The sequence below is a fragment of the Takifugu rubripes genome, chromosome 8, assembly GCF_901000725.2.
Source record: "Takifugu rubripes chromosome 8, fTakRub1.2, whole genome shotgun sequence".
In the NCBI taxonomy this organism is placed as follows: domain Eukaryota; kingdom Metazoa; phylum Chordata; class Actinopteri; order Tetraodontiformes; family Tetraodontidae; genus Takifugu; species Takifugu rubripes.
Genome location: NC_042292.1, coordinates 12,306,984 through 12,323,942, shown reverse-complemented (window position 1 = coordinate 12,323,942; position 16,959 = coordinate 12,306,984). Strand labels below are relative to the sequence as shown.

Below are 16,959 nucleotides of genomic sequence, written 5' to 3'. Positions count from 1 at the left end.
TTACCCAACAGAAGTTCTGCTGTCCCTCCCAACATTGCTGATCCTCTCCCATGGTGTTTTATACCATTGCTATGCAGATGAGACCCAAGTAAACCCCTCATCACAACATTGATAAGAAAATTGACTCGTTGCCTCTTGCTCCTACCGAGGCTGTTCAAAACCTTTGAATCATGATTTATCATCAGATGTTTTCTGATAATGCAGCATCAGTTTCCCTGTCATCCCGTCACTTTGCCATATCCAACCTCAGAAAAACAAGGCCATTGAACCCACAAATGCTGATACAAACCATTGTGATCTCCCTTATTGCCACCACTTTAGATAGTCCAGCTGAAGTGGTGACACCACCCCATTGCTGATAGAGGTCTACTGTACCTGCCCGCATTAATATCATGTCATTCATGCTGACCGACAGACTAATACTTGAATGTGCTCCGTCTTACACTGACAATCTTGTTCATTTAAGACAAGCCCATGCTACCCCTCATGCAACATGGGATTTTTTTATTTATTTTTTTAAAAAAAAGAATGATTGCTGGTTGGCTGGTTGTTGTTGATTGTTTGGAAATGTGGCACATTAACCCAAAACAACGACTCAAATTAAATTGAATTACATTTATATATTAAGCTAAATTATTTTCTAAAAGTACTGGTCTTTACTTGTAGATTTGTTTAAACTTTAAATCTTTCTTTGATTTCTCCAACAATTTTATCCAGCAAATCTTTCACCTTTATGGCTGGATTACATGTGATTGTGTTTCCTGTATGTCACACCCTCATGTCATGTTACGCTGTCCAATCAAACACAAGCTCTGCATTTATCAGTGAACAAAGAACCAGCCTTCTCTTCACTCAGCCCAATATTTGATGACAAGATGACATCTGCAAAGTTAATCTTCTGGCTGATGTGTTTGGAGAAATTTGGTGAGCATTTTTATGTGTTTTGTTTGTCTGTTTTTAGCATCTATGAAAAATTGAAACATCAAACAGTCTTCTTTTCTGTTTTAGCTCAGACAGCTTCAATGGAATCTTTGAATTGGAAGACCAATTTTATCTTGGTCAAACCTGGACAGAACCTGACTTTGCCGTGTCTTCAAAAAGATAATGTTTCTCCCATGATCTATTGGTTTAAACAAACTCTGGGAGAGAAGCCGAGACTGATCTGTACACACAGGATATCAAGTGAAGATTGGAAATTTGTTAATGACTTCAAAACCAATCCACGCTTCCAACTACATCCTGGTAACAAAGGAACTAATCTGACAATATCAGATTTGGAGTTATCAGACTCAGCCACCTATTACTGTGCAAATCAGTATTTAAATGTAGTTGACTTTACAGAAGGTTATAAAGTCATTGTAGAGGGTTCAGGGTTGACCATAGATCAGTCAGCATCACAGTCTATCCAAGCAGGAGGTTCTGTGATGCTGAATTGTACAGTACATACTGGGTGGACTTGTGATGGGGATCACACTGTTTACTGGTTCAGAAACTCTGGACCATCTCAACTGGGACTCATGTACAGCCATACAGGCGGGAATAAGCAGTGTGAGAGGAAAACCAACACCTGTTTCTACAACTTCTCCATGAAGAACCTGAAAACTTCTCAGACTGGGACCTACTATTGTGCTGTTGCAGCATGTGGACACATTCTGTTTGGAAATGGAACCAAGCTGGTGTTTGAGGGTGAGTGAGTTTGAAATAATTTCATTCAAAAGCTGTTAAAGTGCTATTTTATGTGCAGATTGTTTCCATACGCCTGTAAAAATGCTAAAGCCAACATTACCTCAGTGTTATGCTGTTTGAATTTTACACCACAGCAGCACATTAAAAACATTTGTGGTCAAAGTATCACTTTAACTCATTTTTGTTATGTCAGTATAGATTCTCTTTAAATACTGTTATTTTATAAAATAATGTGTGAATGGTGATGCCTGTAGTTTCGCTGAATTAGAAAATAATGACATCACAACTGCCGTGATATAAAGTGAGAAGACAAATAGGTGTAAAGACCTAAATAATTATCTGAAACGGTATCGCAGATATCACAATTTCTGATGCCTCTCGTTACAGATAAAGGAAACTATCTGGTTTTGGTGTATTTCCTCAGTGCGACCTGGATATTTACCATCATCGTGGTTATTTTATTAACCATTTCACTTTATATGACGTGTTCGAAAGCCCACACTGTTTATATTATTGTATACTGTTAGAGTTTATATAAGTAGTATGTTTTATTCATCGTTATTTAGTTTTCCTTGAAGTTTCATATTTCCGATGCTCTCGAATGCAACACTGATGTCCGACGCTCTTGAACGCACCACTTCCGTCTGTGCTTGCGGTACTTTAATTAGTTAATTGTTCACACCCGATGCAACTGTAGAGAGTGCGTGTCCATTCAGATGCATCTACGATGAGATAATCTCACCTTTTTGCCTATTTTTCTTCATTTGCCTGTGCTCCTGTGGTTTATTGCTGTGCGTGAATGCCATAAGGTAAGGAGTTGGCAGTGCATAGTTGTACTTATTTAGTTGTGTATAAGCTAACTTTATGTTACGTTAATGTGTGTTCAAGCTAATAATAATATCTAAATGTCTCGTGTTAGGTGATTTGTTGTGGGATAAATGAGAATTGAACTGTACTGCTTCATTTGCGGTGTTGCTCATTTGATTGTATTTGTGTATTTGATGTGTGTTTGCTGTGCTGATGGATATTCGTTGTGTTGTTGTTGCAGACCACAGCAGAATAAATCATAACTCATAACCTGGACATCTGTATTCGTGTTCTTTAATTTGGACACCAACATCCCACATCTTGCCGCTCTAAACCAGCTAAATTCCTGGAGACCCCCAACCTCTCCTTTTTATGGTCCTTCGAGCCGGATTAGAGTATCAATCAAGGTATGGATCCTACAGATGTCCCGTCTGAGCCCGCACCCCAACGTGCTTTGGAGAGAGAGAGACGTCCCCCAGCCTACTTGACTGACTATGTGGTTGCAACACTCCCTTCAGAGGGACAAACCCATACCCCACAGCAAGCTCTCTCCTCCCAGCGATCACGTAGTGGGAGAACATGCTCATCTCAGAAGAGCTGCGACTCCAGATCAACACGGTCATCTCGCTCGTCCTCGAGCAGATTCCCCTCTAACGTTCTCTCAGAACTGGAAACAGCACAGCTGGAAGAGCAAGTGAAACAGATGGAGCTTGAGGAGTTACAACAGCGTCTAGAAGAGGACAACCAAATAGAACATGAACGTCTGCGACTTCAATCTCAAGCCAGAGAGGCCCAGCAGCTGCAGGAGGAAGCCATCAGAACGCAGGAGGAAGCCATCAGAACGTAGGAAACGTTAACAAGACAGCTTGAGAGCCGACGACAGCTAAAGAAGAGAGCGAACCAGCTGGAAATAGCGAAGATGGTTACTTCTCTCCTGAAAGAGAAAGCACAGGACCCTGGTGGTGCCAGATCCTCACCCTGTCCATCAGATCATAGTGAGGCAAGGCAACCTGTACCTCAACCTGCAGCGCCCCATGCGACTCCGCCTCCAGCTCCAGTGACTCTACCTTCAGCCAGCCAACACGCGGTTCTGCCTCCAGCTGCTCAGACTTCACTTCAAGCACCACATGTAGCTCCGCCCTCTACGCCATATCCATCTCTTCCTCCATTACCACATCCTGCCCTTCCTCCAGTATCCCTGCCTTGTAGTTCAGCGCCAGTGAACTACTACTCTGCTCCAATTTCATATCCAGTTCACCCAGCGCAGTATCTCCGCTCCAGTGCAGCCTTCACCTGCCCGGTTAGAGCAGAGTCGTGCTCCACTACAGCGCTGCCTCAACTACAGACGGCTGATGTTTTCCCCACTCAGTGCCACATCCTATGGCATCCCCAAACCTATGATCCCCTTCTTCGAGAGTGGTAAAGAAAGTGACTTTGCGCTACTGAGGATGGCACTTGACAACCTGCTGAATAGTCATCTGCATTTGAGTGAGCAGTACAAGTATCAAGTGCTTCTGGGACACCTGAAGCTACCTAGTGCGCTTCAGTTAGCCAAAGCCTATATGCATGACCCAAGGCCGTACACAGCGGCTATGCAGGCACTGCAAGATAAGTACGGTCAACCTCGTCAGCTCGTCCAAAGTGAACTCGGTGCGATCCTTAACGCGCCAGCCCTCAAGTTCGGAGACTCCGAGGCATTTGATGCGTTTGCTTTGTCCATTCAAACGCTAGTAGGCATGCTTAGGACCCTAGAGGGACAGAATGGCTATGAGTTAAGATGTGGATCCCATGTCGACCGGCTATTGGGCAAGATGCCGGGTTTGTGGAATACTGTCTGAACCAAGGTATCCTTCGGACAGGTACGGACCAGACCTATACTCTGCCTGATCTGAGCGTCTGGCTTCAGATGAAATCCCAAGCCAAACGCATAGCTGGTAGAGCTGCTTCTCTCTATAACTTTGAAGCACCCAAGCCACCAAAGAAGGACCAACGTCCCTTCAACAAATCGAAGGAGAAATCCACAGCATTCCTCCTCACTGCCAGTGATAATCAAGATCTCAAAGGACGTCCAGCACCCATGAAGTTCTCATCCAAACCAAAACCATACTGCCCTCACTGCGACAATAAGGAGCACTTTCTGAATGCTTGCGCAGAATTCAAGAAACTGAACACAGAGCAGATTGTGAGGTGGATAAGGGACGGACAGCGGTGTTGGAAGTGCGGACGATCTCACAAGCCTGAGGTTTGTACCCTCAAGCGACCTTGCAATACCTGCAAAGAACAACATCTGACAGTATTACACAACGCAGTCCAGCAGACCCAGAAGAGTGTGCTTATGGTGACCGCTCCAACTACAAAGGTGTACTTGGATAGACCAAACAGATCCCCCAAGGTGATGCTGAAGGTTGTGAAAGTCTTACTTCATGCTGGGGACAGAGTGTTGGAGACGTATGCAGTGCTAGACGACGGTTCAGAGCGAAGCATCATATTGCCACAAGCTGTACAACGTCTGAACCTCACCGCGCAGCCTGAAACACTTACTGTCCGAACTGTTCACCAAGAGGTAGTGCAGCTTCAAGGCGCTTCAGTTACCCTTTACGTTTCCTCACTGCTCAAACCTGAAGAGAGGTATCATATACACCATGCATTCACCTCAGAGAATTTAGGTCTCTCAGAGCATTCCTATCCAGTGAGGTCTCTCCAACAGAAATATAAGCACCTCCGCAACCTACCTTTGCCTCCTGTAGAACATGCTCAACCTCTGCTGCTCATCGGATCTGATCTGCCTCATCTCCTGACACCCATAGAGCCGGTGCGGACAGGTCCACCAGGAGGGCCCATCGCAGTCCATACCCAGCTTGGCTGGTCACTTCAAGGTCCCACCAATATTGACCAAGTTCCCGCCTCCGAGCAGCAGTGCCTATTCACAGTAACAGACTCACCAACCTGTGAACTCTTTAAGAATGTTGAGCGTCTATGGCAGATCGATACGCTGCCCTACACAAGCAAGAAGCAGGTGACCCGATCGAAGCAAGATCAGCAAGCCTTAGCCTTACTCCAGTCATCCACCGTTAGAATCACTGTTGATGGGATACCAAGATATGCTACACCGTTGCTTCGTCGTGCCAACTCCGCCACTCTCCAAGCCCCTATGGAAACTGTGTTGTCTAGTCTTCGTAGTACAGAGAGGAGACTTGCCAAAGACCCACAACGCGCTGAGGCGTACTGTCAAGAGATCAGGGAGCTAGAGAGGATGGGCTACGTAGCAGTGGTGCCACCTGAGGTAGCTACATCAACCCCGGAATCCTGGTATATACCTCACCATATGGTTCGGCACAACAACAAGGACAGGATCGTCTTCAACTGTTCCTTCCGGCACGAAGGGAAGTCTCTGAACGAACTTCTCCTCCCTGGACCTACCCTAGGCCCATCATTGCTTGGAGTCCTCATTCGGTTTCGGCAGTAGCGGTGAGCGGTGACATCAAAGGCATGTTCCACCAGATACACCTTCTGCCAGCCGACAAACCAGTTCTGCGTTTCATCTGGCGGGATATGAAGAGGACTGAGGAGCCTAAGATCTACGAATGGCAAGTTCTGCCGTTCGGCACTACGTGCAGCCCCTGCTGTGCCATCTACGCCCTGCAACGGCACGTCCAAAATACAAGTGAGTCCAACAGCGACCTCATTGATATTGTTGAGCAGTCATTCTACGTGGATAACTGTCTCCACAGCACCCACTCAAAGGAGGAAGCTAAGGATATTGTTGATCGCCTGCGCCATCTACTCCACACCGGAGGCTTCGAAATACGCCAGTGGGCTAGTAACGTTCCTGCCGTTATCGAACATCTTCCATCCAACATCAGATCTGAGAGCAGTGAGCTATGGCTTTCCCAATACAGTACGGACCTGCAGGAACCAACTCTTGGGTTACGTTGGGACTGCATCCATGACACGTTGAAGTACAAACATAGACCAGTGGAGAGAACTGAACCTACGTTGAGGAACGTTTACAGGGTACTTGCCTGTCAGTATGACCCACTAGGTTATATTGTACCATTCACCATAAGGGCCAAGATTCTGGTTCAGGATCTTTGGAAGGCACAAACTGGCTGGGATGACCCGATCCAGCCACAGAGCCTCCGTGACAGATGGCTCACTTGGGAGCGTGAGATTCCTGATCTCATCCAGATGGAGATTCCCAGATGTTATGCACCAGTGTCTGCAGACTCATCGACATCTATCAGAGATCTTCACATCTTCTGTGATGCTTCTGAGAGAGCATATGGATCTGTTGCCTATCTACGGACAGAAGATGCTCAGAAGCAAGTGCATGTTTCTTTCGTCCTAGCTCGATCCCGTGTGGCACCAAAGAAGCAACTTTCCATGCCGCGGTTAGAGTTGAGTGCTGCACTCACCGGTGCTCAACTAGCCAGCGTCCTTCAGACTGAGCTCACCTTACCCATCAGGACGATCATTCTCTGGTCAGACTCCACTACTGTTCTCCACTGGATCACGTCCGAATCTTGCCAATATAAGGTTTTTGTGGGCACACGTGTGGCAGAAATACAGAGTCTCACCGACGTGAGTAACTGGAGGTATGTGGATACTGCGAACAATCCTGCAGATGATATCACGCGGGGCAAGACCCTGAAGGAGTTATCTCGACCACACCGCTGGCACCAAGGTCCTGCCTTCTTACGTCAGACAGAGGATCACTGGCCGACCAGCCCATCTTCCTATCCAGAGGCAGATGATAGTGAATTGAAGAAATCCTCCTTCTGTGGACATGTGACTGTTGATTCTTGTCCTCAACTCCCCGAGGTCAGCATGTTCTCCACATGGAAGGAACTCATGCAAGCAACAGTGCGGTTCCTACACGGGGCGGCTGATCCAAACTATGACTCGCTCCACGAAGCAGCTGATTACATCAAAGCTGAGAATCTCCTCCTAAAACAGGCGCAGTTGGAGTCATTCCCGGAAGAGGTCAAGGCGCTCATCACCGACCGACCCTTGCCAACCTCCAGTAGATTGGGCTCCCTATCTCCTGAGTATGATAAGGATACAGGGCTCATCAGAGTTGGGGGGAGGTTACGAAGAGCAGAGCAGCTAGAACTAGACAGCATCCACCCAGTCTTGCTAGATCCAAAGCATCCCTTGACCAATCTAATCATCCAGGATTTCGATGAGACCCTCCTGCATCCTGGCCCTGAACGAGTGCTGGCAGAGCTACGTCGTCGGTTTTGGATATTGCGGGGCAGGGAAGCTGTCAAGAGGCAGCAGAGTCGCTGCATGCAGTGCCAGGCATGGCGTGCCAATCCTTCTGTCCCTAAGATGGCTGATTTGCCACCTGCTCGTCTGCGCTTATATAAACCACCCTTTTATTCAACCGGAGTAGATTGCTTCGGGCCATTCACGGTGAAGATCGGACGCCGAACAGAGAAGCGTTGGGGCATTGTCTTCAAGTGCATGACAACCAGATGTGTGCATCTAGATCTCCTGGAAAGTCTCGACACCGATGTAGAGGGCATCCTGAATGCAAAGCCTCTTGGCTATGTCTCATCTGACCTAGCTGATCCAGACCCTATCACACCTAGCATTCTGCTGATGGGACGCTATGATGCGTCACTTCCTCAGGTCATATATGACTCTAATGACACCCTTGGGAATCGCAGATGGCGGCACAGCCAAGTTCTTGTCGATCGCTTCTGGACCAGATTCATCAGTCACTACCTGCCTAGTCTACAGGAGAGACAGAAGTGGCAGAGAGATGGCAAACATCTTGAACCAAATCAAGTGGTGCTTATTGTGGATCCCCAACTCCCGTGGGCTTTATGGCCTGTCGGGAAGGTGACTGCCACTTACCCTGGAGCTGATGGACGCATCCGAACTGCTGCCATTGAGGTCAAAGATCGGACATACATTCGACCAGTAGCTCGTCTGGTCCAGCTCCCTAAGCTCGAAGACAGAGCTACAGATCCACCTGCCTGAGTGGCCTTTCTACCTTGGATACGACTGTCTGTGCAGACAGTCGGGGGCGGCTGTGTTCGAAAGCCCACACTGTTTATATTATTGTATACTGTTAGAGTTTATCTAAGTAGTATGTTTTATTCATCGTTATTTAGTTTTCCTTGAAGTTTCATATTTCCGATGCTCTCGAATGCAACACTGATGTCCGACGCTCTTGAACGCACCACTTGCGGTACTTTAATTAGTTAATTGTTCACACCCGATGCAACTGTAGAGAGTGCGTGTCCATTCAGATGCATCTACGCTGAGATAATCTCACCTTTTTGCCTATTTTTCTTCATTTGCCTGTGCTCCTGTGGTTTATTGCTGTGCGTGAATGCCATAAGGTAAGGAGTTGGCAGTGCATAGTTGTACTTATTTAGTTGTGTATAAGCTAACTTTATGTTACGTTAATGTGTGTTCAAGCTAATAATAATATCTAAATGTCTCGTGTTAGGTGATTTGTTGTGGGATAAATGAGAATTGAACTGTACTGCTTCATTTGCGGTGTTGCTCATTTGATTGTATTTGTGTATTTGATGTGTGTTTGCTGTGCTGATGGATATTCGTTGTGTTGTTGCAGACCACAGCAGAATAAATCATAACTCATAACCTGGACATCTGTATTCGTGTTCTTTAATTTGGACACCAACATCCCACATCTTGCCGCTCTAAACCAGCTAAATTCCTAGAGACCCCCAACCTCTCCTTTTTATGACGAAAAAGAGAAACAGCCATCACTCTCTGGGTAACTGATGTAATATATTTTGATTATTCTTAAAAATAATAAATAAATGAATGTTACAGTCACAGCTGCAATTATAAAGGTATGATTAATTACACTTCTGGTCTTCTTTTAGATAGTAATTTTACATTCCATTTTATTTTTCAGAATCGCATGTAAGACTCACCTCTGTCCAAACCAAAGGTATTTTCTATTAGTCAGAATAAAGTTGTTCATTAAATATTCAAAAGGCACTGAGTTAATTGTTGTCATTTACAGGATCGTCCAGATGCAGATGGTTCTGTTTTGTGGAAGAAGATGAACAGAGAACATACCTGGACTGAATGTGTTTACTTCAGTGTAAAGCAGTAGAATAGAAAACAATTTTTTCAACAATTTTAGATATCCTGTAGTTTCAGAAAACTCACAAAATAGAAAAAGTCTCTTCTGTGGTTGATTTATAGATATTTGATTTAAGATTAAGATGGACTTTATTCATCCCCGTGGGGAAATTGAATTATAGTAGCAGCGAATGCAGAGTAAAGAGACAGAAAAAAATAAATACAGATAGATTAGAATGTTATAAGCATATATACAGCATATATTATAAGCATATATATAATATATACATAATATAATATATACATATTATAAGCATATATACATAAATATAGAATAAATTAGAAATAAAATTACAACATAAACATTACACAATTATTGTTGAGTTGGTTTGAGTGAATTGTACAGTTTAATGGCGGACGGCAGGAATGACTTCCTGTACCGTTCCTTGGAGCAGCGAGGCTGCAGGAGTCTGTTGCTGAAGCTGCTCCTCAGTTTGTCCACTGTGTTATGGAGGGGGTGGGAGGGACTGTCCATGATTGTCCGCAGTTTCAACACCATCCTGTCCCTCACCACCTCGTCCAAGTTATCAAGTCTACAGCCAACAACAGACCCTGCCTTTTTGATGAGTTTGTTGAGTCTGTTGGCATCCTTTGCTTTAATGCCTGCACCCCAGCACACTGCAGCAAAGAAGATGGTGCTAGCCATAACAGACTGGTAGAACATCTGGAGCATCCTGCTGCAAACACTGAAGGACCTGAGTCTCCTGAGGAAATAGAGTCTGCTCATGGCCTTCTTGTAGACAGCATCGGTGTTTGTGGACCACTCCAGTTTATTGTCCAGCTGAACACCCAGGAACCTGTAAGATATTTATTGTGTACATTCTACATTGTTCAGGATGTTCAGGATCCTTGGTACAATAAAGGAGAAAATAACCAACACACACTTGATTGTCTTGTCCTCCAACTACCAACGAATCATGGTGGAGGAGCTTAAGTGTCCTCAACATCCCAGAATCTGTTTTGTCTTAATTTGCCCCTCATAAGGCCTCCAATGGGAAAAGGGTACTAGGTGGAGGGCCAGATAAAGCACAGATCTCAAAGACATTATCAATTAGGAACAGCATATCCCACTTTGTGACCAGGGGGCCGAGGCCTGTGGTTGGAGCACATTTGTGTGCGACCAATGGCTGGGACTTTGTCTATGGGCCCAGATCGTCCAAACATAAAACAGAGACATGAGTCTGTCTTGCAGCAGGGTCTGGGGCCATATGCATTAGGTGATAGGCCATGGCAGGGACACACAAGGATAAATAAGAGCTCAAGGAAATCCTTAGCAGAAAGAAAAGTTCCTTTTTCACATGCTCTGATTCTGAGAAGAAGGAAGTCAATAGAGAAGTTAAGCATGACATTAGAGCAGCCAAGCTATCGTACAAAACCACCCCTTTTACACATGGTCCTGCTGTATCTGCTGTCAGTATCTGCCACAGGCTGTATCTCCCAGGGCTTTATTTCCCCAGGTTTTTGATTGGTGCAACAACTGACTGGAGCTAAATGTCACTAAAACCAAAGAGATTGGTGGTGACTTTTCCAACAAGCACTTGCAGCTGTTGAATGTTTCTTATTTTACAAAAAAATATCCTTAAAGTTGATAAAGACTGTAAATAATCCAGAATGTGCAGCTGTTAATTTAGTGTGGCATATAAATTTTAGAACTTGTCTATCTGAATAAGACACACAGGGTATGATGAGAACTTATGTAGACACCCTAGGTGTTAGCTTACACACCCCCACACATGTGACACTGTGCAGTAGAAACAAAACCACAACATCAGTTACTGCTCGACCTGTTTGCTGTCTGTTTTTGCATTTGCAATGATATTTCTTTTTTTTTCTTTCTTCTTCTTCTTGGAATAAAACATGACATAATTATATACACATCATGTAAAGAAATATCAAGTAATATACCATACCATTCATACGTTACCATACGTACAGCCATGTTTTTAGACTATGATGCAAAACACTTAAAGTTTTGACGTGTTTAAAAATAATCCTGTACTTATATATTTTGTCCTGCAGTCAATCTTCTTCTAAAATAAGATTCAAATAAAGTTGCAGCCCTTTATTGTCTAAAATGTCCAAATGTGTTTTTTGTAACACAGTCAGAATCTTTTTTGGGCTTGACTTTTCCCCTTCTGTCTTGGTGGTTTCAAACAGGAAGTCTTTGCTGTGTCTTAACACACAGCAGTCAAACTACATCGCTTCACTGTCTTGACCTTGGCATTTAAAGACAACTAGTGTAAGGAAAATGACATTGCTGTAATGTTAATGTGATCCCCATTGCAGTCACATCAACACATCTTCTTGTCAATAGTGTTATTTCTGTTTGTATTAAGCACATTTATCCATCGAATTGTCTGTATGCAAACATTTTTAGATTAGATTATATTTTAGATTATAATGACACATTCACTTGAGTACATACATTTTGTTTAATATATAGGTAAATAGTGGACTAATTCATGATTTTATAGGCTTAAAAAAACACAATATTCCAGTTCCTCTGATATACTTCGTATTGATTCTATCCATGTGCAACAGAGAGTGCTTACATCTTCATCAGTTCCTCCTCCAGCTTCTCTTGCTGTCTTCTCCTCAGGGCCACTGTCTATGGGCCAGGGCCACCTATGCGGTGTTGCTCTGACTTTCCTGTTTTGAATTGTACCTATCTGGGCATTCATCCAGGGTGTCGTAGCATGATCAACTTTTGGCTCATCACTAGTTCTCCACTGGGGTCACCCAAGGATCGGTGCCGGGGCTGCTGCTCTTTGCCATATACGCAACATTGCTCAGGCAAATCATCCCATGGTCTCCCATGGTGTTTTATACCACTGCTTTCCACATGGCACCCAGTTCTGCGTCTCATTTTCCCCAGACTAACCCTCCGGCTCAGACTGGATCTCACCATGTCGCTCAGACATAGCCGCATGGATGCAGGGCCACCACCTTCAACTTAACCATGGTGAAAATGAGCTCCTTCTTTCCTTGGCAAAACTATCCATTCATAAAAACATAGATCACAAAATTGGCCCCTGCCTGTTATCGAGGCTGTTTGAAACCTTGGAGTCATGATTGTTGATCATCTGAGGTTTTGTGATCATGTAGCATCAGTCTCCCTGTCATCCCGTCACTTTGCCGTATCCAACCTCAGAAAAGCCAGGCCATTAAACCTACAAATGCTGATACAAGTCATGGTGATCTCCCATATTTCCACCAATTCAGATAGTCCAACGAAAGCAGGCCCATGCCACCTCACTGCTGATAGAGGTCTACTGTACCTGCCCACATTAAGATCATGTCATTCATGCTGACCGACAGACTAATACCTGAATCTGCTCCCTCTTACGTGCACAATCTTGTTTGAGCCCATGCTACCCCTCGTTGCTGCATCATTTTCCAAAAGCTGTCTGTCATAATAATTAGTGAGCATTCACTGGATGCATTGCTGCAACATGGAAAAAAAATAAAAAAAGAATGATTGCTGGTTGGTTGGTTGGTTGGTTGTTGTTGATTGGTTAGAAATGATGCACATTATAACTCAACTCAAATTGAATTCTATTTATATATGAAGCAAAATCCTATTCTTAAGGGAATCCAAAGTTTTTTCTTGTGGGTTTTTTTAACCTTTAAATCTTCCTTTAATTTGCCCAACATCAATTTTATCAAGCAAATCTGACATTACAAGTGATCGTGTTTCCTGTATCTCACACCCTCGAGTCATCTCCGGCTGCCCAATCAGATACGAGTGCAGCATTTATCAGTTTAAAAAGGACCAGTCTTCTCTTCACTCAGCCCAAAACTTGGAGCAAGATGACATCTGCAAAGTTGATTTTCTGGCTGATATGTTTGGAGAAATTTGGTGAGGATTTCTTTTTTGTTTGTATTTTGTTTATCTATGGCATCATTTGCAAAATTCTAGATTTAAACATTAAATGGTGTTCATTTCTAATTATATTTTGTTTTTAGCTCAGACATCTACAATGGAATTTACTCCATCTTTGAATTGGAAGACCAATTATAACTTGGTCAAACCTGGACAGAACCTGACTTTGCCGTGTCTTCACAAAAGTGATGTTTCTACCAAGATCTCTTGGTTTAAAGAAATTCTGGGAGAGAAGCCGATTCTGATCTGTACATACAGCATAACAAGTCAACGTTGGATATTTGTTAATTATTCAAAATCCAATCCAAGTTTCCAACGACATGTTGGTATCAAAGGAAGTAATCTGACAATAACAGGTTTGAAGTTATCAGACTCAGCCACCTATTACTGTGTAAATCGGTATTTAGATGTATTTGACTTTACAGAAGGTCATAATGTCATTGTAGAGGGTTCAGGGTTGACCATAGATCAGTCAGCATCTCAGTCTATCCAAGCAGAAGGTTCTGTGACGCTGAATTGTACAGTACATACTGGGTGGACTTGTGATGGGGATCACACTGTTTACTGGTTCAGAAACTCTGGACTATCTCAACTGGGACTCATGTACAGCCATACAGGCAGGAATAAGCAGTGTGAGAGGAAAACCAACACCTGTTTCTACAGCTTCTCCATGAAGAACCTGAACACTTCTCAGACTGGGACCTACTATTGTGCTGTTGCAGCATGTGGACACATTCTGTTTGGAAATGGACCCAAGCTGGTGTTTGAGGGTGAGTGCTCTAATTTTGTGCAGATTATTTTCTGAATATTGTAGAAATAATTTACATATTATCTAGTTTTAAAAATATCAAGCCAGCATCCAGTAATTTATTTAATTGTCTATAAAAAGGTTATCCTAATTAGCTCTGTTCAGTTGGTTTATATATAGTGTTTTATCGAAAAAATTTACCAGTTCAAACAGATATGGCCTAAATATCCCCCAACTCTCTGTTTACACAGAGCTTTCAGTATCTAAAATGAGGAGAAATGAGGAGAAACATAATATTTGTGGTCAAAGTATCACTTTAACTCATTCCTTGTTATGTCAGTATAGGTTCTGTTTCTATATTGTTACTTTATAAAATAATTTGTGACTGGCGATGTCTATTGTCTCCCTGAATTACACAGTAATGACATCATAACTAGCTTAATATAAAGTGAGAAGACAAATTTGTTGAAATACTTAAATGATTGTCTGAAACGGCATCGCGGATATCACAATTTCTGATGCATCTCGTTACAGATGAAGGAAACCATCTTGTTTTGGTGTATTTCCTCAGTGCGGCCTGGATATTTACCATCATTGTGGTTGTTTTATTATCCATTTCAGTTTTTATGACAAAGAGGAAAAACAGTCATCACTCTCTGGGTAACTGATGTAATATATTTTGAAGATTCTTAAAGGTAAACTGGGAAAATTACTTTTCAAAAAATCTCTTTCTGTGTTTTAAAACAGACTCTCAATCAAGAGTCCAAGCTTCATCCAGAGCAAATGCAGAGGTGGAGACAATTTAGATTTTTTTTTTTTTTAAGTTTATATGTATAAATAATCCTTATTTACACACACTAACTTACCCTTTATCACATATCTCCAGGGCTACCAAGAGGAAAACAACCTCCATTATTCAGCTTTGAGGAACAACCAGCCCAACAGATCAATGCAGAACAGACAGAATGAATGTGTGTACTCTGCTGTGAGGCTGTAGATGTCTTGTTGTCATTGCAGGTTAACACAGGACCTAATTAAGTATTTTGTATTTACTCATACCGGTTTCTACATTTTCAATTGTATCATTTATCAGTCTCGATGAGGCAAAGTTTTCCTAATAAAGTTGTTTTTTCTGGCCATGTCGACAAATGATAGATTACCTCCATATATTTATATTCATTTTATGAAGACAAAGCTTGTATCGTGCTGTTGCAGTCCTTAATTTGTGAAGTCAAAAGCTCCAACAATCGTTTTCACAAGCATTCATATCCATCGGATTATTAAGTTGACCAAAACACCCACTGGATGAGACAAATGCTCCATTATGTGATCATGACCATGTAAACAGCAGCAGGCTATGTCTTAGATACATAGAAATGCTAAGGCAGGGGCAGTATTATCCAAAGGGTTGGCGTACTCCTGCTGTGGCCACCGTGGTCTCTCCTTCCCGGAACGATTTTAACACTATGACCAGCTCATAGAGAAAGAGAACGATTTTTGCTTATTTGGGATCCAATTTGCCAGCAGTTTAGAAAATTTTTAGCTCTCTTTGTTGATCTTTTTGACCTTTTTTTTGTGAAACTTGGGGCATAAAGACTAACAAAACAGATAACAAAATTGAACACAATACAAACATTAATTTTTGATTTAATTAAAAATTACTACCTGCTCAAGATTCCCAATACAACTGAAACCTTGACATCTGTCTGCTGCTTTTTGAATCTGCAGACCTTGGTTAGCTTCCTAATTGGTGCATCAGCATTCAGCATGATGAAAAGCAGTCACAGCTGCCATTGTTAATATATAATCAATTAAAATTTTATTTTGCAACAAAAGACCTTCAACAGTTTTATTAGAATTGTGAAAAAACTGGCCAAGGGATTTTTGTCCATCCCTCTATCAGTCTTCGACTTCTTTATCTCTTTTTAGGGGACAGGTGGCCGCTTATCCCACTTCTAACTCACAAAGACAAACAACTGTTCATGCCCTCATTCACTTCTAATGTCAATGCACATGGACACGGGGAGAACAGGCAAACTCTGCACAAAAAAAACCCCCCTGACTGCAGGAACCTTCTTGCTTTGTGGCAGCCATTTTAGCCCCTACATAACCGTGCCACCCCTGTGTCAGTTCACCTCATGTGTGTCTCCCCTTGTGTTGTGCCACTTTCATCATGTTGTGATTACTGATCAGAAAGTGCCATAATCATAAAGCATAATCTTTACAAATATTATGGTTATGGCATAATCATAATCTTTGAAAATATGATGATTATGGCACTTTTGAACTACCGTATTTTCACTGTAATAAAAGGCGCAGTCTCAGTTGCAGGTGCTATTTATGTATTTAAAACATACATTGAGGCGCACCGTATTATTAGGCGCATGCTAAAACATACAGTAAAAAATGACAACGGAAGTAAAACGGTGAGTTTCGATACATTTATTGAACAAAATATTAATTCTTCCGCCACAAAACCATCAAAGTTTTCATCGTCTGTATCTGAATTAAACAGCTGCACTATTTCAATGTCCAACATCCCATAACATATAGCATATAACATTCTGTATATATGCTCATAACATTCTAATCTTATCTGTATTTATTTATTCTGTCTCTTTACTCTGTATATGCTGCTACTATAATTCAATTTCCCCACGGGGATGAATAAAGTTCATCTTAATCTTAATCTTAATCCAAAATT

At 42.6% G+C, this 16,959-nt stretch overlaps 1 protein-coding gene across 2 annotated transcripts in view; it reads left to right on the top strand.

Moving 5' to 3' along the window:
* LOC115250611 (uncharacterized) overlaps nt 1-16,959 on the top strand; it is a 62,279-nt gene that overhangs the window by 23,630 nt on the left and 21,690 nt on the right. The window contains exons 1-4 of one of the 2 annotated variants that reach the window (XR_003889166.1): nt 876-924; nt 1,009-1,686; nt 2,074-2,164; nt 9,213-9,372. Coding sequence is in view for 1 of the 2 variants with exons in the window: in XM_029839639.1 (XP_029695499.1) it covers nt 1,384-1,686; nt 14,790-14,915 (429 nt within the window). In the remaining variant the exon portion in view is untranslated. Of the gene's footprint in view, nt 1-875; nt 925-1,008; nt 1,687-2,073; nt 2,165-9,212; nt 9,373-14,789; nt 14,916-16,959 lie in introns of those variants that run through there. The other variant, XM_029839639.1, reaches the window with a different exon arrangement.